Source organism: Clarias gariepinus, chromosome 23 (genome assembly GCF_024256425.1).
Source record: "Clarias gariepinus isolate MV-2021 ecotype Netherlands chromosome 23, CGAR_prim_01v2, whole genome shotgun sequence".
In the NCBI taxonomy this organism is placed as follows: domain Eukaryota; kingdom Metazoa; phylum Chordata; class Actinopteri; order Siluriformes; family Clariidae; genus Clarias; species Clarias gariepinus.
Genome location: NC_071122.1, coordinates 23,271,001 through 23,298,198, shown reverse-complemented (window position 1 = coordinate 23,298,198; position 27,198 = coordinate 23,271,001). Strand labels below are relative to the sequence as shown.

Here is a 27,198-nt window from a genome sequence, read left to right as displayed (position 1 = left end):
ACGACTCCCTGGGAAATGAAACCCATACACGTATGTGATTGGCACCTGTCAGGTCAGCACACTCCAGCAGAACAGCATCGTTAATATTTCATATTTCATTTTACTTTTTGTTTTTTGTTTTTTCGATTGTAGGCTGAGCCATTACTTGTTATCTTTTATTTCTTTCACAAGTTAACGCTTTACTCAACTCTTCTTGCCAAACTTCATCTTACTGCTTCTACAAAAAAAAAAAAAAAAAAAAAAATTAACATATTCAGATGATTTAAAAAACAACTCTTTTTTCCTAAGCATGCTGTTTGTTACAGCACGATAAAAGATCTCAAATTAATTGCTATATGCTGCTTACCTTTATCACGGCACCTTGTTCCTCCCTTAACATGCCCACGGTCTGCAGTTTCCATGGTAACGGAGGTCGAGGAAGAACACTAATAAATACGAGGATGTCGCTTCATTAAACGAACGAGCGAGAGTTTTGCCGTAGAGACAGACGGATCCGTGGAAGAGAAATACTAAATGAGCATGACAATAACGCGAGGGTGACCTCTGGTAAAAGTTGCTAAAAGGAAAAGCGTCTTATTTTCTTGCCTGGGTGTTTTGTCTCAGGGTGTAACATTTAGCAGATCTCTAGGATTTCGAATAGTTTAAACTTTCAAGCATTTTATGTAAGTTTTTTTTTCAATTCTTTATTTTAGGACTGTTAATGATACGCTTCTGATTTCACTTGACATGTTTGAGTAAAAAAGGGCAGAAATGTGTTTTTTTCCTTAACAGATCTGAAATCTGCTTTCCACAAGCGACGAGCTGTAATCACTGCTTTTGGTGCTTCGCCAGAGTTTGACAGGCTGTGATGTTTCAAATAAAATAATGAAATAATTTAATCAAATTAATGAGTCAACAGAAGCAGCCCAGCCTCCACGACACGGAGGTCAATTCAATTAAACGGCTAGACGGCTCTGTATATTTTTCCCTGCCTAATGCGATGTCTAATGATTATCACAGTGTCTGGTTTTAATCAGAGATGTTTAACTGGTGGGGAAACATTAGGCAATGTTAAATGGCCAGATTAAACGATCACACTTGAGAGATACGGACAGATACTGATGCTCTGATCGAAATAAACTCTAATAGAATTATAAACCTTGTAATTTCCTTCTTCTTCGTTCATTTTCCAGGTCCTGAAAGATCCCAAAAGAAGATGCGAGAACATTCACTGGAAGCCTTAACAGCCTATAAAATAAAAAACCTAAACATCTAAACAAACAGCACACTCACTACACCTAAACATGGCTGTACTTCCAGTAAGGATCCATTCGTCTGTCATGGTTCCCCTCGTTCTCCCCGTGATGGCCGTCCTCCTGCTCGTCCAGGCCAGCCCGAGATACGTCCCCGCGCTCCCCGGCGCCAAACGTGAGATCATCCTGGATGGTGACCTGGTGATCGGTGGCCTGTTCCCCGTCCACGAGAAAGGCGAGGGCACACAGGACTGCGGTAAGATCAACGAGCAGCGTGGGATTCAGCGCCTGGAGGCAATGCTCCTGGCTCTTGATGAGATCAACCAAGATAACCGCATCCTACCAGGCCTCAAACTGGGCGCACACATCCTAGACACCTGCTCCAAGGACACTTATGCGCTCGAGCAGTCGCTGGAGTTCGTCCGCACGTCGCTCACCAAAGTGCACCAACCTGGGTTCATCTGCCCTGACGGATCCAACCCCGTGCCAGACGAGGCGCCACTGGCTATATCCGGAGTGATCGGGGGATCATATAGTGATGTCTCCATACAGGTAGATATGGCGTCCACATGAAATTAAGTTCTAGTCCCAAGTCTTGTGAGTTTCCTTTTAAACGTCGCCTTTTAGTGAATACTATATTTTATAGCCAAAAGTTTCTGTAGACCTGAGCATCACACTTATATGTGCTTGTTGAGCAAGAGCATTATTGAGATCATCAAGGAGGCCTGGGGTTTAGTCCTCATTGCATTTAAATTACCCCCTTTTTCACCAAAGTGAACTGGGTGCTGGTTCATGTCTGGTGCCATTTCAGGGCTGACTCAATAGTGAATCTCCACAGAACTGGCTTTGTTAATCCAAGGGCTAGAGAGTCACCTCGTTATGTCATTAAAAATGTCCATGTATATCTATACTGTCCCAGGAATTCTAGTAGGAAAAATGCTAGTGGCAAGCACAACAACAACTTCAATGAACTTCAACATAAATTTGTGAGCAGTTCTCCTGGCTTTATCATTACTAGGGAGCATTTGAGCTGCACATTGAGTCAATTTTTTTAAGATGGCGGTCACAAACCTTTAGTTTTTTTGCAATAATCCCACCTCTTAGCCCTTGAGGTAAGCAGTTCCTTGTTCTAGCCCAGCAAAGTGTTGGTGCCACCATGGAACCGTTTTTTCTGTCTGAGACTGTCTGTGCTTTGGCTGTTTGAAAGCAAAGAACTGGTTTGAAGTTGGATACTAGCCTTGAACTAGCTCCGTAACCACCTTGATGGAAACGGGGTGAAGGATGTTCAGGGGATCCTGGGCAGGAACATTTAAATTTTCCACCTTTGGCAGATGCTATATCCAGAGCGGCTTACATTTTTTAAATCTCTTTATATCTGAGCAGCTAAGGGTGAAGGACCCAACAGTGTCAACTTGATGGTGGTGAGGTTTGAACCTGGGACCTTCTGATCGCCAGTCCAACATCTTAACCACTGAGCTACCCTTACCCTAAGCCAAGGGAAGTGTCATGCTGGAAAACGTTTTCAGTGAAGGAAGTGCTCTATTTGTGTGCTTCCACTGCTCACTTATGGATGTGTTGGTCAGGTGTCCACAAACCTTTGGCCATAAAGTGCATATACAGTGTACTATTGGTGAGATAAAAGCCATTACTTTTTAACATCGGAGGGATTTAGTGAGCAAAAGCGAAGTAGGATGCGAAAAAAAACGAATGTCATCCTTTCAACTGTAGCCTCTTGTTAACCTACTGTTTCAGTTTCACCAGTTAAGATGATCGGGTCATACTTTATTTTCTAAGATATAACATCATGTTACGCTTCAGAGTACCGTGAGCGTTATCGGTTTTTATAGTTTTCACGGCATTTTAAATCATCACGGCTGTTTTGCAGGCTTTATAATGCTACAATCTTGTTTTTTTTTCTTTCTCATTTCAGTAATTAGCACTCTCCTTTAAGATAATTATTTTAAAGCGAAGGAAATGACAGTGTAATTAGATAACATGAAATGACCAAAACAGTGATAACACCTCTACGACTCTACTCTTGGCGTATTAATAGCTGACGCGTCCAGGGACAGTGTCACAGCTCCATTGTGGTATAAATTCTCTTGCCACTTTGGGAGTTTCCTGCTCTGGGCTTTCAGCCTTCCTGAACCCCGACAGGTCTGTCGACACTGAAGTGTCTTCTTGTTCCTGTGCTTCGCTGCAGAAAAGCTGCGAGCTGTGAGTGTAAGCTTGGTTAATTACCGGCTCCTTCCTTTCGGCTGTCACTGCCAGGGAGAGGGCCGAGCTCTAATTATGTTCCCGTTGCATAATTATGTTTGGTTCCGAGTTTTGCCGGCAAAAACTCGACCACCTGAGGGATTTGTAGCGTTTTCTTTTATGCAAGCAGTGCGCTTCTTTAGTGGGGTAAAAGTCGAAAAATCTTTAGCTAGTGAACTTTGTGGCTGCTTGATTTTAATCTCAAAATATCTAAAAAAAAAAAAAAAAAACCTCACACATGCCAACCTTCATTACTAGAGATGTAATTATGGCCCCAAAGATATCTAATTGTTGTTTCTAAGTTCTATTCTTGGAGTGGTCTTATTTACATTCGTAATTGTCTCAGAAATAAATGAAACAAAGCACCAGACTGTGATTGGACATGCTATTTGTGGTCTCGTGGCACACCCTTAATCAAAGTTCATTGTGGTTATTCACACAAACGAATGTGACTATTAATTGGATGGGGTATGACGTAAATGTGCTCACTGAGTTGTCCCATACAGTATGAACGGCGTCATTCCCAACCTCGGGGGTGAAAACATACTTATACTGTAGATGTGACTTCTTGAGCTATGGGACTGATAGGATGTGAGCTAGAGTGTGTCCAGCTAGCTTTTCCACCAAAACCAGTTGGACGAGAAGGCCTGGCTCACAATCTCCGTTCCAGTTCATCCCAAAGGTGCTTGATGGGGTTGAGGTCAGGGCTCTGTGTTCGGTCCAGTTGAGTTCTTCACTGGGGATTAGTCATGTTGGAATAGAAAAGGGCTTTCAACAAACTGTTGCTACAAAATTCAACAGAGGCATAGTATTGTCCAGGATATCGCTGTATGCTGAAACAATAAGATAGTCCTTCACTGGGATAAAGGGTCTGATTGATTGAAACAACTGAATTCAATAAATAACAGGTTTTAGCGAATACTTTTCTGAAAAAGTACTTGAGAGTGGCAAGGAAATAACAAAGCTCTATTCTTGTGCTGGTATTTGTTAGCACCGTTTTCTTTTATAGGAACTGTAAAGAACTGAACACAAAAACTCAACCTATCAGTATTACAGAGTCTGTAATAGATCTTAACTTTTTACCTGCTTTTATGTACAAAGCAGATACAAGTTACAGACTACATTCCGTAACCCAAAATAGCACTGACCAAATTCTCCTTGCTCTAGATCTCATCATAGCTCACAGCATGTGGTATCAGGGTGGCTTTCTCGAGCCGTTTCCTCCGTCTGTGGCGGGACTAGAACAGCCCTGGAGACGCTGCTTTGGCAGAACCCGAGCCACCTGTCCTCCTCTTAGTAGAAGGAGCTAAGAGGAGCCTTCGGGCTGTCTGGAGCTCAATCAGCCTGCTGGCATGAGAAAGATGCCGCTTGGCACGAGCCCTGAGCAAACACGATGCGGATGAACACGCATATAAAACAAGCAGCACATGGCAGCAGACATCCCAACCATTTTAGGAGCTTTTTTTTTTTTTTTCACACAATATTTTTATTTTTTTTTGCACGCCATCTGGATTGTGAGGTAGAATGAAGAAAGGAAGCATTATGAGTCAGTAAATGATGTTAAGAAGTCTAATATAATGAGTGCATGTTTACATGCAAACTTTACTGATCAGATCTGTGCCTCTTAATGGTTTATATATACAGTATATATTTATATGAAGTTGTTTTGCTGCACTGGACGATCACTATGAGGATTAAGTCGCAGGAATTTGATCCCGGCCTTATCATTCATGGCACAGTGGTCAGATATGTGTCCTGTTTAGGACTACATATGAAAAAAGAGTGTGATTTAAATAGATCAGATTTGGGTCTCTACCACCTAACATAAACGTAGCCTGGTATCGGTGTGTAAGTGTATTTCCAGGTGTCATTATAGTATTTTTGTCTTTTTTTGGGGTTAAGTGTGGGTGTTTCTGATACCGGGCACTATCTTTGGTGTATGTGTGTGTGAGCTAAAGATCTATATTTGAGTATGTGTGTGGGTGAGATTGGCAGACCACTTGTGTGGTTGTCTTGAGAACGAAACGCCTCCCTCCTTAGAGCAGGAAACAATATAATGATAATAAAAAACCCACACGCTGTTTCGATAAACAGTGAATTAATATGGATACAAAATCTTAATATCACGGCATTACAAGGAATTTGTTTCATGCACAAAGCCCGAGGCGCTCCCGAGCTTTCATTCTGGCTGCAACATTTCAGTCTGGATCTGTCACTCTTTCACCGAGAGGCTTCCTGTGCTCTAATTAAAGCGGCAGCACATCGCCTAGGTTACTGTGTGTGAGTCTATATGAACGTTTGGCAGATTTTCCAGAGTTCACACCGGCACTCATAACGCAACCCGATTGCTAGTCTTCTTTCATCCTTCCTGCGCTCGCAGCTTCATACAGCAAGTGAAAGAATAAATTACTATATATATATATATATTACATGAAACCGACCTTGTGCATGCAGAGAATCAGGAATAATAATAATTGCATGCGCAATGTAACATGCACGGTGAAATTGTCCTTGAAGGGTTCTCAAAGATTTCACAACACAAGGACCTTTTTTTCTTGTGCAAAAAAAATATCCGTTTATGATTGCGGTACGGAATTATTATCGAATGTAAGTACCCGCCGCTGACGGAAAAGAGTTTTGTAGAAATAGTTATAAGGTTAAAGCTAAAAAATAATCTGATGAGCTTTAACATAGGCAGTGATATTATTATTATTACATGTTGATGCCTACGTACATGTCTGTCTGTCTGTCCTGTACAGCAGAACTCTCTGTCAAACATATTAAAACAAAGAAATACATTTTTGTCTTAAAATGACTCACTTCAGCGCTGTTATTTCAGCGGAAGTGAAAATATGAACTAATCCCAGGAAAAATATTCACTTTATCTTTTCTAATTAATATCTATTGGTGCAGGTGTTTGTTTACATTGAGACAGTAGAGCATTAGTAGATTATTTTAAAGTAGATTATTAAATCTGACTGGCTATAACATCACTTTTAATCAACATTTTGATTTTACTTATAGTGCAGGTTAAACATCAGGCGGATGCAAACGTTGCATTAAATTCTGTCCAGACAGTTTTGCATGATGCTGTGACAGAATCTTCCTGGACAGACAAACAAAACGAGTTTTCGCGTCCTTCAGTGTATGAAACCTAAAAATGTCATTTAAAGACAAGAGCTTTCTTTTATTCCTATTTATAATTCAATTATTTATTTATCAACTGTTATGCAAGTATACTAACATATTGCCTTATTTATTTAAGGCTGCTTTCCAACATTAAAAAAAATACTTATCCTACTATAAGACAAAAAAAAACGAAGCCTGTCGTGTCACCGAGAAAGCTCTAGATGGAAACTCGTCTGTACTGACACTGGAGAAAACATCACCATATGACGTTCATGTTTATGTGGAGCGTCCTTGCTGGGAGTCACTACAGACGAAGACACGATAACGTGTTACAACAAGTAGTTCGAGAAATTCAATCAAAACAGCTTTCGAGACATTATCAGCGCTGCGGTGTAACAGTGACCTTCGGCATCATTACGTTATCAAAAATTATATTGTTCAATATATGGGTTTACACTTTGGTTCACGAGCCATGGAGCTCAAACAGCTCCAAACCAAACAGGAAGAGACAGAGACACCAATGAGGAGTGGATAAGGAGTATTAATACTGTTACTGCTGCTCCGAACAGTCATCCATCGTCTCCGAGCTGCACAAGGTCACTCACACAGAGGCCTCACCTGTGCGTCGGGTTTCACTGAATGCTAATGAGCAATACGCTGTAAGCCACCTCTCACTGAAAACCCGCACATCATTTAAAACACATCAGATCCCATTATGCTGATTTACAGGTAATATTCGGGGAAATTAAACGACTGCACGCTTCCAATCGACTTCATTCCTTTGAAATGCGAAGGATGAAATTCCATTTTCAGTCTGTTTGTTTCATCTCTGAGTGTTTGTGTCTCTTTATAACTTCTCTGGCTGAAGCCGCAGCGTGATGCCCACACGCCTGGCGCGGGAGCTGATAAAACAGATGGGCCTTTCATGTTGAAAGCAGGACGGTAAAAAGCGGCAGAACTGCGTCACGAGACACTCCGCTTTCGATTCACTCGCACGCGGGGTCAAAACACCACGCCGCTTCACCTTTTCAATCTCCGCCTCCCGACGCTTTCTCCGTTTTATCCCCGCGATCTCTCGCTCCAGCTCGCACGCTTACTATTTTTATCTGTCTCATCTCTCAAACACTTCATGTCTTCCCCTTCTTTCGTGTCTTTGTCCCTGCCAGAAGCTGTTATTCCATTCACTAGCTGAAGGTCCCTTTCTCATTCAGGACTTAAACAGACCCTTTTTTAGAAATACTTCAGCCTCATCAAACAGCGTCAAATTTACCTTCAACTTGCGAATATGAGGATCGAGTTCTGTTCTGATCCAGCTCTAGTTTTGTTGATGAATACTAAACTACTTTCAGCTGAATAACATAGCCTGCTAACTAGCTAATGACTAGCAAGCCGCGATGACTACCACGCTAGTTATGCAAGTTGTAGGTTTATGACAGATATTCAGCAATAAGGCATTTCGAAGTAGTATAGCTGGCTAACTATAAGTTTAACGCTATCTCAGACATTTTTTCAATTCAACCACACACAGCGAGAATACTGTTCATAGCTAGCTAACTAGCCCTGTACAGCATTACATTAGCATTACAATCCACCTCTTATCTGGTAAAAAAAAAAAAAAAAAAGCTTTCTATCCTCACCCTCCATAAGAGCAACATGATGGTCTAAATTTAATAGCAACTGCCTACAGATCTCGTGCAGCTGCCTCACATTATCATGTTATTTTTGTAGCCATCAGACTTCAAACTGTGGATTTGTTTTTTTTCCGGATATGTCAGGTAGAACCCAAGTTGTTATTACTTTTAAAATGTGTAAATTTGCCACAACAGGAATATAGGAATGACTCACTAATTATTATTATTGTGAAGCCTCAATAATACTAATAATTATCATGAATATTATGGCCAATTCCAGTATTGGTGCTGATTTTTTTTTTATTTTAAGTTATACATATAATACAGAAAATGTGTTTGCCAAATAAGCTAATACTAAAGTACACGGAATGACCAATCTTGTTTTCCTAAAAATCTTTTGTTTAGGAGAGATGATTTTATTATGTGCCCCAAAAATGGCTCTTATACTGTCTCGCTTCAAACTATTAAAAAATCTTAAATGCAAATGATTCATCTTTCTTCATGAGTTTTAATTCTAAAAGTGGTGTAAGCTTCTAGAAGCATCTGATGTGTAAAATCTTTGGCTAAAATAGTTTTTTGGTTTTAGTAAAAGCTTAAAAAGCAAAACATCTGTAGTGTCTGTAACCCTGTCATATTCAAGTTGCAATATCTTAAGATGGGATATAATAATACACTTCTTCAGGTTTATGTCTTTTCATGTGAAATCTAAGTTAAGACAGTTAAGATCATTGAAAGATTTTAGTTAAAAAAAAAGTTATGGGCATAAAAGGACATGAAATTGTATTCAGCAAATGTGTTTCTTTTTATCTGATGAAAATATTAATGTGTATGAATATTTACAAAAAAAACTGAAACATGGATCAGGAGATACTGTAAAGCAGTAAGTATTATGAAAAATGGTGTTATATAATTCTATCTGAAAATTCACTTTTTCACCCATAGGTGAGACACTTTTTTGCACCAATACCAAGTTTTGGCTGATTATTATTATAAAAACACAACAACAAAAAAAACAACCATAAAAAAACATGATCTCATGAATCTGTGCTATTTCTTTGCCTATGCCTAATTTTGTTTTGTTTTTTAACTCAGTTCATTATATTGCCTAGATTAAGCTGAAAATAAGTCATTTTATATTGCAACCATATTTTTAAAATAGTAGTAAAATAGTAAAGCAAAAGATGGCAAAGATGCTCTGGGTTTTAAGGGCATCTTGGCCATGTCACGTTAAGGAATTGAATTGCAATTAAACACGTGTGAATATGTTACTGTGTGAGTTACTGTCTTGTTCTCTATCAAAATTGTATGACTCCAATATAAAGTGAATATAATTGTAGTCTGTGCCGAGTGACGGACAGAGTGTGTTATATATAGATTTACTGTAAATATCTGCCTTTTATCTAAATAGTACATTTATCCTACTTCAAACTTTAAAGTATGACCTTGTGGCTTTCACGCCTTGTGGCTTTCACGCCTTTATAAGGAACTTCGTAGCCAATGGCTGGTTTAATTTTATTATATATATTATACCCATACTTGAGAAAATAGTTCTCTCCTGTAATATGTTCTGTAATCTGTTTTAAAAAGACTTGTTTTATAAACATTTGGCAGATTAAACCTGCACTTAAACCAGATAAACCCCTTGCGCATGCCTCTGCGTCCCTAAGTCACTGCGTTGAAACATAATGCTGCTTCACTTCCTGCTAACTAAACTCTTGAAAAGGTCATAAGTTTTACAGGTCATATGCTTCTAGAAGCGCACACCAATTTTCCACCTCGTAGTATTTCGCAGCTCACCACACAACACGTCTCTGGCGACCGCATACTATTTGACTCACACTAGACTGGCAACATGGCGGCATTAACCAAGTGACGTCAGTCATAATGTCACCTGCACATCTCTGTAGAGCGCCTGTGTGTGAAGTCTGACCTGATATACTGTACAACTAAGCCAGTCACCGCTTTGCCTGTTACAATGCTGTGCATGTCAGTGCTGCAACTTATCCCTGATAGTAGGGTTTTATCAGCATCCCACTGACGAGAAGAAAAGAGAGGAGACACGCTCATCTGATCCTGGGCTAAGACAGGCATAGTGAAGATTTTATCTCGGGGAGCATTATCACGAGTCAGGGTTATTTTTCCTACACGCTAAACAGTGTGAATACACTGGAGTGAGCACACACACACACACACACACACACCGCAAGCTCAGTCACTTGTCAGACAGCACAGATGGCAGAGTGACAGGTGGATGGTAAGGTAGGAAGAAACACTGATGTGTTTAATAACAGAATGTGAACCGCGCTGATATACTGCTTACACAATGTTTCAGTTTTACTAAATGACGAATTTAACATTAAAGCTTACCTGATGAGAGAGCTGGAGAAATATCACCACATTGTAAATCTCCCAGGAGAACATCTGGATCTGGATAAAAATCAGTAACTTCCGATGACTAACAATCCTTATGTGAAATCCAGGGCAGACAAAATGGTGAATGATTTGATTGTGGATCATGTGACCACAATGAACAGGATCACCTACACTTGAAAAGTCATCCTTAAATTTGGCCACAAACAATGGTGCAGAATGGTGACCCTCTCTGGTTGAAGGTCAGTTAGAATTTATTTGCCTTACGGGCAAAACATGGTACCGTATTTGATAAGTGTCTTACCTAGGTGAAAAAGTTAATTTTTAGATATATAACACCATTTCTCATAATACTTATATACGATTCATGCTTAGTTTTTTGTAAATTTACAATACACATTTATATTTTTATCAGATAAAAAAAAACATATGCACTAAATATAATTTCGTACCCATTAATCACTTCAATGATGTTAATTGTTGTTCAGATGAAACTTAGCTGATTTAGATTTCACATTAAAAGTTATAAACCTGAAAAAGTGTTTCATTCTAAAATGCTAAATTGACACGGTTACAGACACTACAGATTTTTTGGGGGGGGAAAATCCTGATTTTTGCACAGAATGCTGTGTTTACAGGTCATATGTTTCACACCAATTTTAGTATCAATACTTATAAAGAAATCAGAAGAATTTGCATTTTAAATGATTTTAGTTTGAAGCGAGACAGTATAACGCTAAAAAATGACCATTTGTGGGGCACGTATAAAGTGACATTTTTCCAAAGTGGCTAAAGTGGCTGATTTTTAGGGAAGCAAGATTGGTCACTTTCATGTTGCATAAACTTCAGAAGTAGCTTCTTTGGCCACACACATTTTCTATATTACATGTATAACATAAAAATAAATAAAATCAGCTTTAATACTGGCCGAGTGTAAAGATCGAATATCTGGGACAGAGACAGAGAGAAAATGGTGCTGGGTGATGGACTGTTAACAACAGCTGAGCTGGTCTCTGTCAAACGCTCCGGTGCCGCTCTCATACACTCCGCTTGAGATCGAGGAATGCCAAATGAAAGGGAAAGAAACAAATGCAGTGACACAAATAAAATCTTAATGTGTGAAAGAACAAGACAAGTCTCCCTCGATAGGGAGTACTGACATTGAGCCAGTGTTTTCGTCCTGACCAGACTTGCTCTTGTCCAAACGAATTACATTTCCTCCGGTTTCTCCGCCTTAGGTCAGTGATTCATCTCCTATCCAGTCACCCTGAACCCACCAGCCTCCTTAAACATGTCTGTCGTGCAGTGAAAACACCAAACACATCACATCCAATGTCTCTCACCTTGAATATCTTTCCCATGTCATGTTCTCCGTTGAAGGCTACAGATTTTCGAGAATATGGCTGCACCGTTAAATAAAAGTGTACCCCTTTATGGTCCTTTATCCTCCTTAGGGTCATGACGGATATGAAACTCTCGCAGGGACACAGAGAGAACAAGGCACAGTTGCAGGTCTTATACATTCCAGTCCACCGTCATGTTTATAGACAGTGCCGAGAACTTGTAAAACTTCACATAGAGAGTAAGCCGAGCTCGGGATCAAAGCTGTGAAGCTGTGAGGCTTCCATGTCTGTTTCCTGCTGTGCAGCCGTGCCTACAGTATGTGTGGACCCATTTCTTAAAAGAAAAGGCTTTATTGTACCGTTCTACATGGAAACTTTGGCTTCTGCACGATTTCATCTGTATACATTACTATACACATATCCACACTTTGTGTAAAGTGCCAAACGAAGTTGTGTAGAACAATGCCATGGGGAAAATAAAACACATCAATGGGATCATTTTTAATGGAATGGAGGATAACTACTTTGGAATGAAATACAGACTGTAGATATAACAGATACAAAAAGATTTCCAAGTCTAAAAAGTGTAGAAACTTGGGAACCCTTTACTTTTCTGACTAATATGAATCCCTGACAATGACAGAAATCCATCTAGTGAGATAATAATGACTAGAATATGAATAATAATGATTAGCCTTTATTGTCATTGTGTTGTGAAGATGGCAACGAAATTTGAAGAGCTGCTTTAGCAGGCATAAGACACTCACACAATTAGAGACATAAAATATACAGCATAAAATCAAGAAGTGCCACAGTGACCATCCCAGAAATATACTGATTGCTTTTGAAGACTCATCTGTCAGCTTCCTTATTACTTATACTTACTAAGATTTAATTCAGCCATCTTAGGCTTTGATGAAGCAACTTCACCAAACATTTAAGTGATGTCCACGATTCATGATGTTTTATTTTGGCCGCATTTCTTCCACAAAGTTGACGGTTCAGGGTCGGTATTTGTCCAGGGTTTGATATGTTAAGCGTTCTTAACCCAGTTCCAGTCATTTCAAATTTCATTAGTTGTTTTTCTTTAGCCCAGTAATTTGGACCCTTCTGAAATGGTGACTTTATTTTTATTTATTTATTTTATTGGCCAGGCAGTTTATATCAGTTATATAATTTCTGTTTGTACTGTACAGTAGCATTATCTGGCAAAAAGTTTTTTAGATCAAAGTGATTATTTTTCTTACATTCGATAATCGACGAACCCAAAATTTATTCTTAACAGATTTTTATAGAACGCTGCAAGATTTTTTTTATTAAACTAAAAACCAGGAAATTTGTCTTCTTGGCAAAGAACGCTTGAGTAAACCTTTTTAAACAATCCGAAAGGATAAAATCGTTCTCATTGTTTAACATGAGCCCAACCAGGCAGTAGCATTACGATGCATATCCCTTAGCCACATGCATGCAGAGACAGATACAATAACAACAGCTGTATGTGTCTGGGGACTGAATTGGAATAGATTTGCCCTAGGTGGGTCTCAAAATTGGAATTTAAGTCAGGAGAGAGAAAATTGCCTGCAGCCCCTTAAGAGAATTGTTATCAGATTTCGTCTGCTGAGCACTGCCAGCGTCATGAGCTCGTGAACCCAACGTACGGAGTGTCTCGGAGGGAGGTGTGACCTGGGGTCACATCGTGATGTCCATGTAATTGTAAGTCATTAAAATACGACAGGAAAAAAAAATTCCTAAAGCAGAACAATTGGCCCAAGAAGCCTCTGACTAATGGTCTTTTAATGTGAGCAGCCTTACGCTATATGTGAATCCTCCTGGACGCTGGCTTTCTGTGATTAGCCAGCGCTCCCCACGGGCCTAATTGTCACTTCAATTTGCAGAGTGAGCGGCTTCCCCGGGTTCCTCCAATGATTGCTCTGATGCTCTGGGAAATAAGAATGTAGATGTAATATCCACCTGAATGTTCGCCTCAAAGTTCATGAGCAAACTTCGGCTTTAAAAAAGTTGAGAAAGAAATGCAACAACCGGATGCAAAATTAATAACTTTTTCTTTCTGTCCTTAGAAATATCCATATGATTTTTTTTTTTTTTATCTTTAGCTTTATTCTCCCTCTACGCCTGCAGGCAACCATTATAGAGAACCATATAAGTTATGAGTTAGATTCCATCATCAAAATTTAACCCGATCATGCCTTGGGATAAATATAACAATATTTCTTATCAGTAGTTTTTGGTTGCATCCGTTATCTCGATCCTTCAGAATGAAACCTGGCCGAGTTCTGCCCATGGTTAGACAAGCAGAAATGATTGACCCGAATGAGTTAGATAATGATGGAGGCAATGTAGGATCCAAATCCCTCTCCATGCCGAGTAGATATTTAGCCAGAGGCAATCTTTTCATGGAGTGTGAGGACATGGACAGGCATGGATTGTGGCTGATTGCATGTCAACAAGCTTTGCAGAGAGCCCATGGCTATCTAAATTGATTTGTGTGGAGGCGCTGTACATTGGGAGGAGTCTATCACTAGGTCTGTAAATCTGCTGAGTCGTCCAGGGACCTGCTGATGTCCACACTCTTTGTTGTTGGTTGACACGTGTCTTTTTATGACACAAAAACTGTAAAAAGCTAAAAGGTCTAAGTGTGTCGGATTACACGGTATACTCCATACGCAACATTAATCTTCAGGTAGCCTCAAGTCATAGGATCATTTCTGCCAGCTTGTATTGTCTGTATAAAAGATCTCTCCTCTGCTCAATAATGTGAGCTTCTCTTACTGGTTAGTTGCACCAAACACTAACATGAATAATGTGTTAATACAGTTTTAAGTAGGTCTTTATTTTTCCCCAAATGTCTCCAGGTGGCCAACCTGCTGCGCCTCTTCCAGATCCCTCAGATCAGCTATGCCTCCACTAGTGCGAAGCTGAGCGACAAATCCCGCTATGACTACTTTGCTCGAACTGTCCCACCAGACTTCTACCAGGCAAAAGCCATAGCTGAGATCCTGCGCTACTTTAACTGGACCTACGTATCAACAGTGGCCTCAGAGGGTGACTATGGTGAGACAGGTATTGATGCTTTCCAGCAGGAAGCGCGCGTGCGCCAGATCTGCATCGCCACTTCAGTGAAAGTCAGCCGGTCCATGAACCGGGGCAACTACGAGACCGTGATTCGCTCACTGCAGCAGAAGGCCAATGCCAAAGTGGTGATCCTGTTCACGCGCAGCGAGGACGCCAGAGAGCTTCTGGTTGCAGCAGCACGCATGAACGTTACCTTTATCTGGGTGGCAAGTGATGGCTGGGGGGCACAGGAGAGTGTGGTGCAAGGCAGTGAGAAAGCGGCGAACGGCGCCTTCACCATCGAGCTCTCCTCCTACGCCATCCGCGAGTTTGAGGACTACTTTACCAAACTCACGCCAGAGCTCAACACACGCAACCCCTGGTTCAGGGAATTCTGGGAGCACAAGTTTGGGTGTCGGCTGCATGAACCAGGCTGCGCCAGACACAGCCTGAGGGATGGCTCATTCAAGCAGGAGTCAAAGATCATGTTCGTCGTGAACGCCGTCTACGCAATGGCACACGCACTGCATAACATGCGGCAGGCTGTCTGCCCCAACACCACACGAGTGTGCGATGCCATGAAGCCTGGCAACGGCAAAAGGTTCTACCGTGAGTTCATCCTCAAGACCAAGTTTGATGGTGAGTTACACCACTGACAATGGCAATGTTTACAGAAGCTCCAGAAAAGAATACTTGAAAATGAAAAGTGATTGCTGAAAGCTAGGGGGGGCAATTAGCATGATTGGCTTTGCATAATGCTAATTGGCACCTACTGTCTTTCATTTATTATCGGCAGTGTTTACCGGTGAAGTATTCCCTTTATAAACAGAGGAGCGCTACTTCAATGAATGTTCAGGCATCACTCAGATGAATGCTCTGTGTTGAATGGTGTTTTTATTGCTGATGAAAAGGATGTTACTGAACTATGTAATTAAAAGCGGCAATGATTAGGTTACCGCAGCTCTAGTCAGCCGAGCGGCACAGAGAGAAACGAGGATTAAAAAAGAGACAGGACATAGACAGGACTTTAAATCTGTGTAGAGCTTAAAAGAAGAAAATGTTCATTCAGCCACAGTTAGTGTTTCAATATTTTATCGTTTTTAATCACTAAAAAACACACTTAAGGAACAGAAGGCAAAACATCAGAGGCAGTCGGCACTAAAGCACATGGGGAGAAGTGGCAAGTAATAAAGTCCAACTACTTGTCTGTTTCTGTACTTAAGTAGTTTTTTGTGACTTACTGGTTAGCACTGTCGCCTTGCACCTCCAGGGTACGGGGTTGATTCCCGCCTTGGGGCTGTGTGCATGGAGTTTGCATCTTCTCCCCGTGCTTGGTGGGTTTCCTCCTGGTACTCCGGTTTCCTCCCACAGTCCAAAGACATGCAGTTTAGGCTCATTCGCGTTCCCAAATTGCCTGTAGTTGTGTGAACGTGCATGTGAATATTGACCGGAGGTCCTACCACAGTCAGAAAATGGGAATAAATACAATGGTCACCATTGGCCTCCCTATGCTGGACTAAATATGTTCCTAGATGAATGGATGGAGGGATCTGTACTTTACTTGAGTATTTACATTTTTCCTCAGTATTACATTACAAATGTAAATTACATTAAACATCAGAGGTGGTCTACTCATTGTCAGCAGTGAAGCCCATGGGCAAAGGTTGCAAGTAATAAAGTACTTAAGTATTTTTATTGTGAGACTATACTTTATTTAAAATCCTTTTACTTCTACTTGCAACTTTTTTGCTGGAAAAATAGTTCTTTTACTCACCACATTAAAATCGAAGACTATGTACTTTTCCGCTCACGATCACACATAAGTGCATTGGTTTTCCAATCTAAACATAAGCGTTTATGCTGATACTCACACGAAATTACGGCTGATCCACACCCCATGGGGAAGGACAAAACAAAATTCCACCAGTCCAAGTTTAGAGAAAGTGATTGGCAGGTCATTATGCAATGCAGGTTTGTTAGCACATGAAAGTGATTGAGGGTAATCTGAGCAACGGATCCTGCCCACACTATCTCTGGCCTGTGCATTCTTTAAACGGGCACACTTGTTAAGGTAAGATTAGAAGCGGTCTAACATACTAAGGGTTGTGAACTTTTGCACGTTTTTTTTTTTTTTTTTGTGGTTCACACCAATAATGTTGTTGTTGTTTTAAAATAAGCCTATATTTACAATGTTTTGCACATCCTTTAACCATATTCTATTCTGTATGCTTGCAATATGGTCATGTTTAATTGCATAGACTAATTGCAGTATACTATCGTAGCAATGGTAGCAGCTAAGCAGCTAATGGTAGACTAGCTAGCTAAGCTATGGAAGAAATGAGACTAACAATGCTATCCACCGTTCGTTTGACTGATGTAAAATCTTGTCATTATTAATCGCTACTAGACTTTAATTCAGCATATTGAATTTGTTAATTCTGCCACCTTTGCTTAAAACCTTAGCATTTTTCAAATCTTTGCTAAAGACCATTTTGTGTTTAGTATGTGTACTAATGAAGGAGGTGGTCTCTAAGTCAAACTGTTTTATTTTTAATATTATCTTTTCACCAAACTTCACCCATATTTATTTTGCTTTCTCTCCACCATTTTTAACTAGCTCCGTTTAGACCCGCTGACACAGAGAATGTGGTGCGCTTCACCTCTTTGGGCGACAGCTTGGGCCGCTACAACATTTTCCATTTTCAGCAAGAAAACGGAAGGTATGCCTACAGGAAGGTGGGGTACTGGGCCCAAAGTTTGGTACTTAACACCAGTATTTTACACTGGACTGGAGGAGCGGTCCCCACTTCCCAGTGCAGTGATCCATGCCACCCGAACGAGGCCAAGAGCATGCAACCCGGGGATGTTTGCTGCTGGATCTGCATCCCCTGCCAAGCCCATCAGTATCTTCTAGATGAGTTCACCTGTGAGGACTGCGGCTTCGGGGAGTGGCCTTTGGCCAACCTGACTGGCTGCTACGAGCTTCCAGAAGAATACATCCACTGGTCAGATGCCTGGGCTGTAGGACCCGTGACCATCGCCTGTCTGGGGATGATGTGTACCCTGGCTGTGGCTGGAGTTTTTCTACGAAACAACGACACTCCAGTGGTGAAGGCTAGCGGCCGTGAGCTGTCCTACATCCTCCTCTTGGGGGTTCTCTTGTGCTATGCCATGACCTTCATCTACATTGCCAAGCCGTCCACAGTTGTCTGTGCCCTGCGACGTCTTGGCCTCGGCACCTCGTTTGCCGTTTGCTACTCTGCCTTGCTTACCAAGACCAATCGGATTGCGAGGATCTTTGGTGGAGTACGAGACGGCGCCCAGAGGCCTCGATTCATCAGCCCCGCCTCACAAGTGGCCATCTGTGGTGTGCTAATCTCTGCCCAGCTCTTGGTGGCATTGGTGTGGCTCCTGGTGGAGGCACCGGGTGTCAGGAAGGAATGGAGTCCCGAGAGGCGTGACATGGTGACTCTGAAGTGCAACAGTCCAGATTCCAGCATGCTGGTTTCACTGACCTACAACTGCATCCTCATCGTCCTGTGCACGTTTTATGCCTTCAAGACCAGGAAGTGCCCTGAGAACTTCAACGAGGCCAAGTTCATCGGGTTCACCATGTACACCACATGCATCATCTGGCTGGCCTTTCAGCCCATCTTCTATGTCACCGCAAGTGACTACAGGGTAAGTGAGAATTTTGTCTTATCAATAAATTACTTTTTTTTTTTTACTGTTTTGCACTTTTTACTTTTACTCTTTCAAACTGATGTTCTCACAGAGAGACAGAATATATTAGACAAGATATTTATCACTCCAGAACAATCATTTAATTTCAGAGAGCTTTAGAGCTCTTGGTAATATTCTCAGTTTTACAGGTTTAACAGCGGAACCAGCGACAGCTTGGAGTCTCGCTGAGTGAGTCTTTCGAGAAAGTTTTTCTTAGAGCTGATGAAATGAAAATGGCTTTAGGTAATGGTCGGAAGCTTTTCAGATTCATATTCATTCATCTTAGAAAATTTTATCCTAGTCAGAGTCACATTGAATGGGAGCTTGTAGTCCATCACGGAGCACCATATACACACACATACACGGTCACCCTCACACACTCAATTACACCAAGGAGCAAATAATTCATAAATCATAGCCAATCCACCAAATGCCATATTATTGTCAGGAAGCCAGAGAACCTGAGGAAAACTCAAACAGTCACAGGGAAAAACATACAGACAGCAACCTGAGTTTCTACTCGAACCCAGGACCCTGGAGCTGGGAGTCAGTGGTAACGCTGGACCCTGTACTAGTTCACAAATCATTTACTCCACCATTAACTACCTGGCCAGTAATTTATTGTCCTGTTAAAGTTTTTCCATAAAACCACAAACTGTGTGTTCAAGTATTAAAAAAGCACATCTTCTAAAGGATGGGCGAAACACTGATGCCTTTTAAATTTTTTTATGCACTAGCCATTAGCCATTTAAGATATCGTGGTTATTATACAAACTGCTCAGAAATGCCACAATGAACAGGGCATTAAGTGACAGATTTGTTTATTTATTATTATAATCAACCAACACAAATACACGTCTCATAGAGGCGTGAGCACGTAACATTCGGGTGTATTACGATTCCCCCCCGGGAGACAGTGGGCGGCCCGTCGCACTTTATTAGCGGACTCGTTTTGCTGTGTGGTGCGAGATGTCAGAAGTCAGTTAGCTCCGCGGTAAACACAGCCATCGAGAATGGCCGAAGGCTGTCTGAGCCGCAGTGCCGGGCCTGCCGATGGAAACGGCTGTCATAAAAGATCACCGTGCCAGCAAGAAAGCCAACGTTTCCTCATCGGTGTAAAGATCAAGAGAAGAATTGCAAAGTGTACATATAGCAGATCCAGTTGAGGTGATGACAATAAAAGGAAGGAATGATGTGTTAGATATTGAGAAAGATTGCAAGGTAGATGGAATGTCTTAATAAATTGTTAATGTACAAAAACGTGCAAACAATTAAACAAATAATTATGAGTCAAAATTTCCTAAAAGCTTCATAGCAAAAATAATGACTGATGTCACGTTTTCTGGAAAATAACAGCTAACTAAGTGGGTAAACATCCATCTTGTTCATGCAAACAATTTTTATTTATTAGTCAACCATGTGCTCACTATACACAACCAACCTCACCCTTCCTACTGTATATGTGACCCATGCTTAGACACATAGGTTAGTTTTGCACTCTGGCCAATAGTACGTGAAATGTGTCATTTATGCATGAATACATATCCTTCTGACTCTTTACCACAATATATATATATATATATATATATATATATATATACATATATATATACTATGTGTGTTAATTAATAGTTAGGTGTATACATTCTGCGGCACGGTGGTATAGTGGTTGGCACTGTGGCCTTGTTCCAGGTTCGATTCCCATGCATGGAGTTTGCACGTTTTCCCCGTACTACATGGGTTTACCTCCCGCATGCAGATTAGGCTAATTGATGTTCCCGAATTGACCATAGTGTGTGAATTTTCCATCCATGCATCTAAGAACCTCTGTAGCCCAACTAGGGAGTGTTTAGCCTGTGGTGACAGTTGTAATTATTCCCATTTTTCCACCCGAAGTAGGATCTCCGGTCAACATTTACACAAACATTTGGTACAAGGTGATAGCGCTAACCACTAAGACTGTGCTTCCACAAACATTCTCATAGAGTAAAATTTTTTTAATTTTTTAAGTTAGCACAAAAACATTTATGATTTTTAAACATCAGTATTCCACCACATAATTAAAAGTTACAGAAAAATATTTGTAGACCAGGAAAGAAAGCAGCACGTTTTATAAGTGACCACTTTTTTAGAAAGAAACAAAAAGAAAGCTGCCGGGTTTTTAACGGCAAAAAGCAACAGGTGCGACAGTCAAAGTCCTCAGAAGAACTGCGTGGGGTTTTACAGGGTGCTCAGTAAAACTCTTCATCCCTGATTTGACGTGACGGATGATATATGCTACCTCGCTGAAGGCCATCATTTCAGAATAAAAGTAAAAAAAAAAAGAAGCATTTCAAAAATATTGGCTCCAGCACAAGTATTGGTTGTTTTTAACTGTTAGGAAAGGAAGCAGCTGGCTGTCTTGGAAAAGTTACGTTACCTGCCAATCTGCAGAAGGTTTCAGAAATGTGTTTTTTAATCTAGCTAACCTACAACCTTACTAGCATTCTGTTCGAGCTACACTACACGTGACGGGAAGTTAGAATAAAAAGCAAATAAATACAGGGGTACCTTGGCATACGGATTTCCATCTTAGGAACTGACATTTTGCAAGAAAACGAGCAAACTGAGCTCGAACCGAACACCAGCTAAGTTGTGCGTACATTCGCGAACCCTCGTTCTAAAATTGTTTGCATCAGTGGAAAGCCAGACAAAGCAAGTTTACATATTTTTTACATAGATTTTTTTGTGTTTTGTGCAAGATTTTGTGAAGACATAAAAATGTCCCAAGAATGTTATCAAGGACGGTAGCAAGAAAAAAAAGGAACCACTCTTAGTTTGTGCTTTAAGGAAGCCGGTGTACAGGGGAATCATTAATTAAGGTTAAGTAAGGTTAAATGTTTATTTATTTCATATAAAAGCTAGTCGTGATGCGAAAACTTTTGTTTTTTTTTCCAACGTGAAGGGGGTTTACGTTAGCATCCAGTGTTACACGGGTTATCATGCAGCGCCTTCTTGTACTAATAATTCTAGCTAATCAGTAAAAGTTTTCAGGGTTCACTTGGCATTTCACAAACAGCCTGCTTTCTTTTTATTCCTAGATGTGAATATTAGTAGAAAACATTGCTTTCGGCTTTTGTACTGACTGTGACTTTTAACTTAATAGGTTTTAAGCAACAAAAAATCCACTAATGCAAAGTTTTAAACTTTAGATGGTGTCAGGTTTCAGACCCGATCTATGGTATCAAGACGACGCAGATGTTTACAACAGTCTAAAAATGTATTCATAAAGCCTTTGGCCATGTTTAAAATGTAGAATCATAACTAATGAGAAGCTTCATCTCAGTATGAAAACAGTTTAGCGAAGAATTAGTTTTAATGTATTCTGGCATAAAAGAGAGGCTCGGGGCGATGGGATTCAGCACGGCACCCTCGGCCTCGCAGGCGGGAGCAAAGTGCGGCGCAACAAAGAGATTCGTATTTTCCTCACTCTCGCTTCTCCTTCCCACAGCGGCGTGGCCTCTGTCAAGGCTCACTTTGGTATTTTGTCCAGCTTTTTCCGGCTTACCGCGGAGTAGTGCAATTCGATCCCAAACGAGCTCTCCTCTGTCGCACGCTGGTGTCAGTGGAGGCTGCGGTAACAACAAAAGTTTTCAGACAAAGATTTAAAAAGATAAAAATAAAAAAAACACACGAATGAAATTCTGAGCTGGTGCTCTGGGAGACGTTTTAAATCGATGAGAATTCAACCTGAAAGTGTTACTGCAGGACTGACAACCCCAATGCCTAACATTTTCCCTAACATTTGCTGCGATAAAACACGTACATCTTTACAACTTTTTAAAAAAAAAGAAGAAAAAAAAACATCATAAAATAATTCTTCGCTTGTGAGTTAAGCTTTTAGAAGTCGTGAGATTGCTCGTCTGAAAGCAACCTGTAGGATGGCATGGAATTAAAGGCTTAGCTACAAATACTCTGGCGGTGATGCTGAAACATTTACAGGATTTCCCAGACGTTAGCATCGGAGCAGTTGAGGGCCTCGCACAAGGGCCCAACAGCAGCAGCAACCTGGTGGTGCTCAGGTTTGAACCTACTTGATAAGTAGGCCAATGCCTAATGAATGAATAGCGTGAAACATAGCGCTAATGAACAGAAAACAAAAGGCCTTATTACCTCGAGATGACTTTGCAGCACATTTGTGTCCATGCGAACCTGTTTTCTGAACGTTGCTGTTTCCTGTTTCCATCTTTAAAGGATCTTACTGTATAATTATCACTGTACAATCTGACACGGCGGATGTTAGACGATGCTACGAAAGCACAGCAGTGTGTAAATTTGACTTCTGAGTGATATGCTAAGCTTTTGGAGAACATTAGGGCTTCCTTCAAGGTTTTATCAGCTTACAGAGAGAGCGTGCATGCTAAAAAGTTCACCCGGAGGCACAATCGTTTGAGCTAAGAAGCTCTGATTTCAGGAGAGACTAGAGACGTGGTGGTGAGATGGAACAGGAGAAATTCCGCTCCTGGTGTCTAAAGGCGTGTTTACTCTTATCGCTGCAAGGAGTCATTGAACAAACTTTCATTATAGAGCTAATAAGGTGTTTAAACACACCACGTGGGAGTTAGAGATGTATTAAAAAGGCTGATTTAAAAAATGAGAGGCGTCATCTAAACATCTGGAGGCAAATATTTATTCTACAGTACAACGAGGCACTGATGAATAAAAATGAAGATTCAAATGAACAATTATTTGCATTTTCTGATGTTAATTAGAACTAATGTTTTTTTTTTTAAATAACGGATTTTAAAATAAAGAGTTTCAGGCAAAGGTGGATAAGAAGCGAGCACCCTAGAGGTTCGTGCAGAGACATGGGCGTCCTGTGCAGCTGATAATTATGTGAAATGCGCTGGTAAGAAATGAATAAAAAGTGATCGAAATATCAAAAAGTGATGAGAGGCGTTTAGCTGGAACAGAAATAAATAATTCTTTTAAATTATAGCAAGGTGCTAGAAGACTGCCACCACTATCTTCAGCATGTATGAATGTTTTACGAGGCCGTATCTCTCTGCAGGTCCAGACCACCACCATGTGCATCTCAGTGAGCCTGAGCGGCTCGGTGGTCCTCGGCTGCCTCTTCGCCCCCAAGATACACATCATACTGTTTCAGCCGCAGAAGAACGTGACGACGCTGAGGGCCAAGGACAACCGGTTCGCCGTGGCCGCTACGGCACCCAGCTCCACCTACTCACACGGTAGTCAAACACCTGCTTCGTGCTTAACAGGGTTAAAGGAATACTCTGGCACGTTTTAACGACAAATATCTTGCCATCGATGAAGTTTAAAGATGCTGGTGTATTCCTTTACGGTTAGAAAAAAAAAACAAGCTACATCATAGAACTGCATGCTTAAGAATAACCCCATAGTGTAACAGCACGGATACTACATTCCCCCTGTATAGTAAGTCAAATGCCTTTCTGCGGATCATGTCCGAGTGGAATTCAGGCTTTTGGGAAAAAAAAAAAAACCCATGCCAAAGACCTTTACATGCTTGAGCGATCAACACGGTTACACCGAGATTGCATCATGTTTCTGTGCGCGAAAGGTTAAAAGTTGAAATGTGTCTCACTAGAACTGACCATGAAACATTCGACGTTTCGTCCACAGCCTCAGCCGCGACGGTAGTTCCCACCGTGTGCAACGGGCGAGAGGTAGTCGACTCTACGACGTCGTCGTTGTGAAGGAACGGGCGAAGCTCGCGGCCGCGCACGACTACGTACGACTACACCATCTCCAGTGATGTCATGAATAAATCTTTTATCGATGCCTCTTCCACCAAGGGTGCTTCAGTCATCCATTTCAAGCACTGACATTCTATTACACAAATACTTGACTATACAAGAGTTCAATAATTATAATACAAATCCTGTAAATGTGACTGGAAACGACGTGCCAGTATGAACTAGTGAGTAGTTTTGTTGCCAGATGATGTTATATTTGTAAGGTACAAAGCTTCAGTGGCAACTAACCTGTGAACGTTTGAAGCTGGGAATTGATTTAGTATGGACATGAACTGTAAAAATTATAAAACAGAAAGTTGGGAAGTGTGTTTAACACGACTTTGTCGACATGCCCTCACCGGTCAGTAGCTGCAAAATTATTCCAATTTCTTATGTGTATATTTTCAGTTTTAACTTCCAGTTACATTAAATAACACCTCCGCCTGGCCCGAAAATATCTCCGCTGGCATTTAAATAGCCATTTTTTTAATTCAGTTGTATAATTACGGCACTTCAGCTGCAAAAACTCTAACTGATGAAGTGTCTCCGTTCTTAAACAGCCATGTCCCATGTCCCGTGATGCAGACCTACATCAAGCAAAGAAAACAACTAAGGAGATTAAGTTGAAATGACCGGAGCTGAGTTGAAAACTGTCCAATATATTATTTTAAATTCAAGAAAGAAATGTAGAAATGTGATCAGAAAAAAAAAATCATGAATGAGTGCGATCAGACATCACGTAAACGCTAGGTGTAGTTACACTGTAAAAAAAAAATGTCCAGTAGAAATCTGACCAATATTTAATGGTGAAGGTATGGTGAGATGAGAACTCATAGGATTGGGACTAAGCATTTACATTTTGGCACTTAGCAGACCCCCTTATCCAGAGAAACTGATGGTGATGGGCGTGTCAGGGGGTAAGAAGGGAAGCGCATGAAGAGATGCTCCCATCATGCATAGTGTTCACTGTACAAGCGTCTGGAGACAGTGTTATGATCTGGGGTTGATCAGTCGCTCAGGTCTAGACTCAGTAACGATATTGCTGAGTCTAGACCTGCAATAACATTTTATTGTTATGGGGCAATAAAATGAAGTCAGCTGACCACCTGAATGTAGTGAATCACCAGGTTATCACATCATCTCATAGCACTCAGGTTGGGAAAGAGTGGTTCTGGGAGCGTGAGGAATCTTTTTCACACATGAACTGGACATCAGAATCCTGACCTCAACCTTTATTAAGAGTCTTCGCGATGTGCTGGAGAAAAATTTACAGAACGGTTTGACTCTCACGTCATCAGTACAAGATTTGTAAAAAAAAATAACCTCAACTCTTGTTGTTTGCTCGAAATACATATGAACCTTCAGTCCTCCTAAAAGGTGATTCGACTTAAGATAATGATACATTTGAACCGGTGAGGGGAAGTCAGCAAGGGCAAGGTGTTAAGATTTGCATTTAGAAATAAAGTTGTATGAAGCGTGTTAGAGAAATGAATGCTTTACAGTGCACTTTGGAGTTTATGGAATGTTAACAGTAGATATTTAACTTTACCTATTTATAAAATCTGAACTTCACTGAACGAAGATTATCAGGTATTAACAGTATTATTCGTCAGCGATAGCAACGAGACACGCGTTCCAGCGTACTGCTGTAGGTACAACCCTGAAAAGTTGTTCTTAGGATTGTATAATGTTCATAGATCTACGGAACTTAGCCAAATTATTGCAAAACTATATAGACATATATATATATATATATATATATATATATATATAAAATTTAAATCATATAAATAGAATTATTCTCATAAATATATAAATATATATATAATTATTCTCAGTGTTTGCTGTTAGATTAGTTCAGTGTATTTCATCGATAGCACTGAGGTTCAGGGGTTGTACTGTATGTGCAACGATAAAGTAAATAAACAACTTTTCAGGGGGTGTATTTACTTTTTCACACCACCGTCCGTGGTTCGAACATGCAGGTAGGTGTTAGATCTCTTTTCCAGAAAAGGACTGCATTTGTGAACCTGACTTGAAGCCGAGCTCTGGGAGGACGAGCGCCAGAGTTTCCGCCATGTTTTACTTCAGCAGCTCTTTAGCTCTTAGACTTTGCGTTGTTCTTTTCACGTGCCGTTAATGAACCGTCCCATGTTTTCTTTCCATGCACTAGCTTAGTGGCGATGCAAGAACAAATCCCTAGAGTCAGTATTTCCTTTTGAACTTGACTAAATCTTTAGTGTATGAGATTTGAATAAAAGTATTTGAAAGTAGCTATAACGATACAAAAAAATTGTGTTTAAATGTGAACTTTGGTGAACCTGTTGTTGCGATTCTTGTAATATATGTAAATAAACTTTTTTTTGTAATGACAAAGTTGTCTGTTTTGTCGCAGCTTTAAGGAATCGAGAGCACACCACCAGTGTAATCTATGTTACATCTTAGTGTTGGGTCACGTCCCAACTGGGGGGCCGAACTGGTGAATCCTTGGACAATCACCTAGGGATTTCCTATGATCTATCAGCCTGGGATCATAATTTGTGAAATGTGAGAAATGCCTGTAACTCGTGTGTAAACTTCAAGGGATGGTGTCGAGTGAACTTTTCTATAGGAATTAACCTGTCAAGACTAGAAAGTGTAAGTATTTCAGTTAGGAACAAGTTCTCATGTGAAACGCAGCCGTCTT

General features: G+C 40.7%; 1 protein-coding gene across 1 annotated transcript in view; it reads left to right on the top strand.

Moving 5' to 3' along the window:
• The window catches only part of grm2b (glutamate receptor, metabotropic 2b), a 30,702-nt gene extending 5,381 nt beyond the window's left edge, over positions 1-25,321 (top strand). The window contains exons 2-6 of the mRNA XM_053483820.1: positions 1,173-1,784; positions 14,835-15,672; positions 17,651-18,714; positions 23,807-23,987; positions 24,400-25,321. Coding sequence (XP_053339795.1) covers positions 1,284-1,784; positions 14,835-15,672; positions 17,651-18,714; positions 23,807-23,987; positions 24,400-24,473 — 2,658 coding nt within the window. The 5' untranslated portion in view covers positions 1,173-1,283 and the 3' untranslated portion in view covers positions 24,474-25,321. The remainder of the gene's footprint in view (positions 1-1,172; positions 1,785-14,834; positions 15,673-17,650; positions 18,715-23,806; positions 23,988-24,399) is intronic.
• Positions 25,322-27,198: the final 1,877 nt, after the last annotated feature.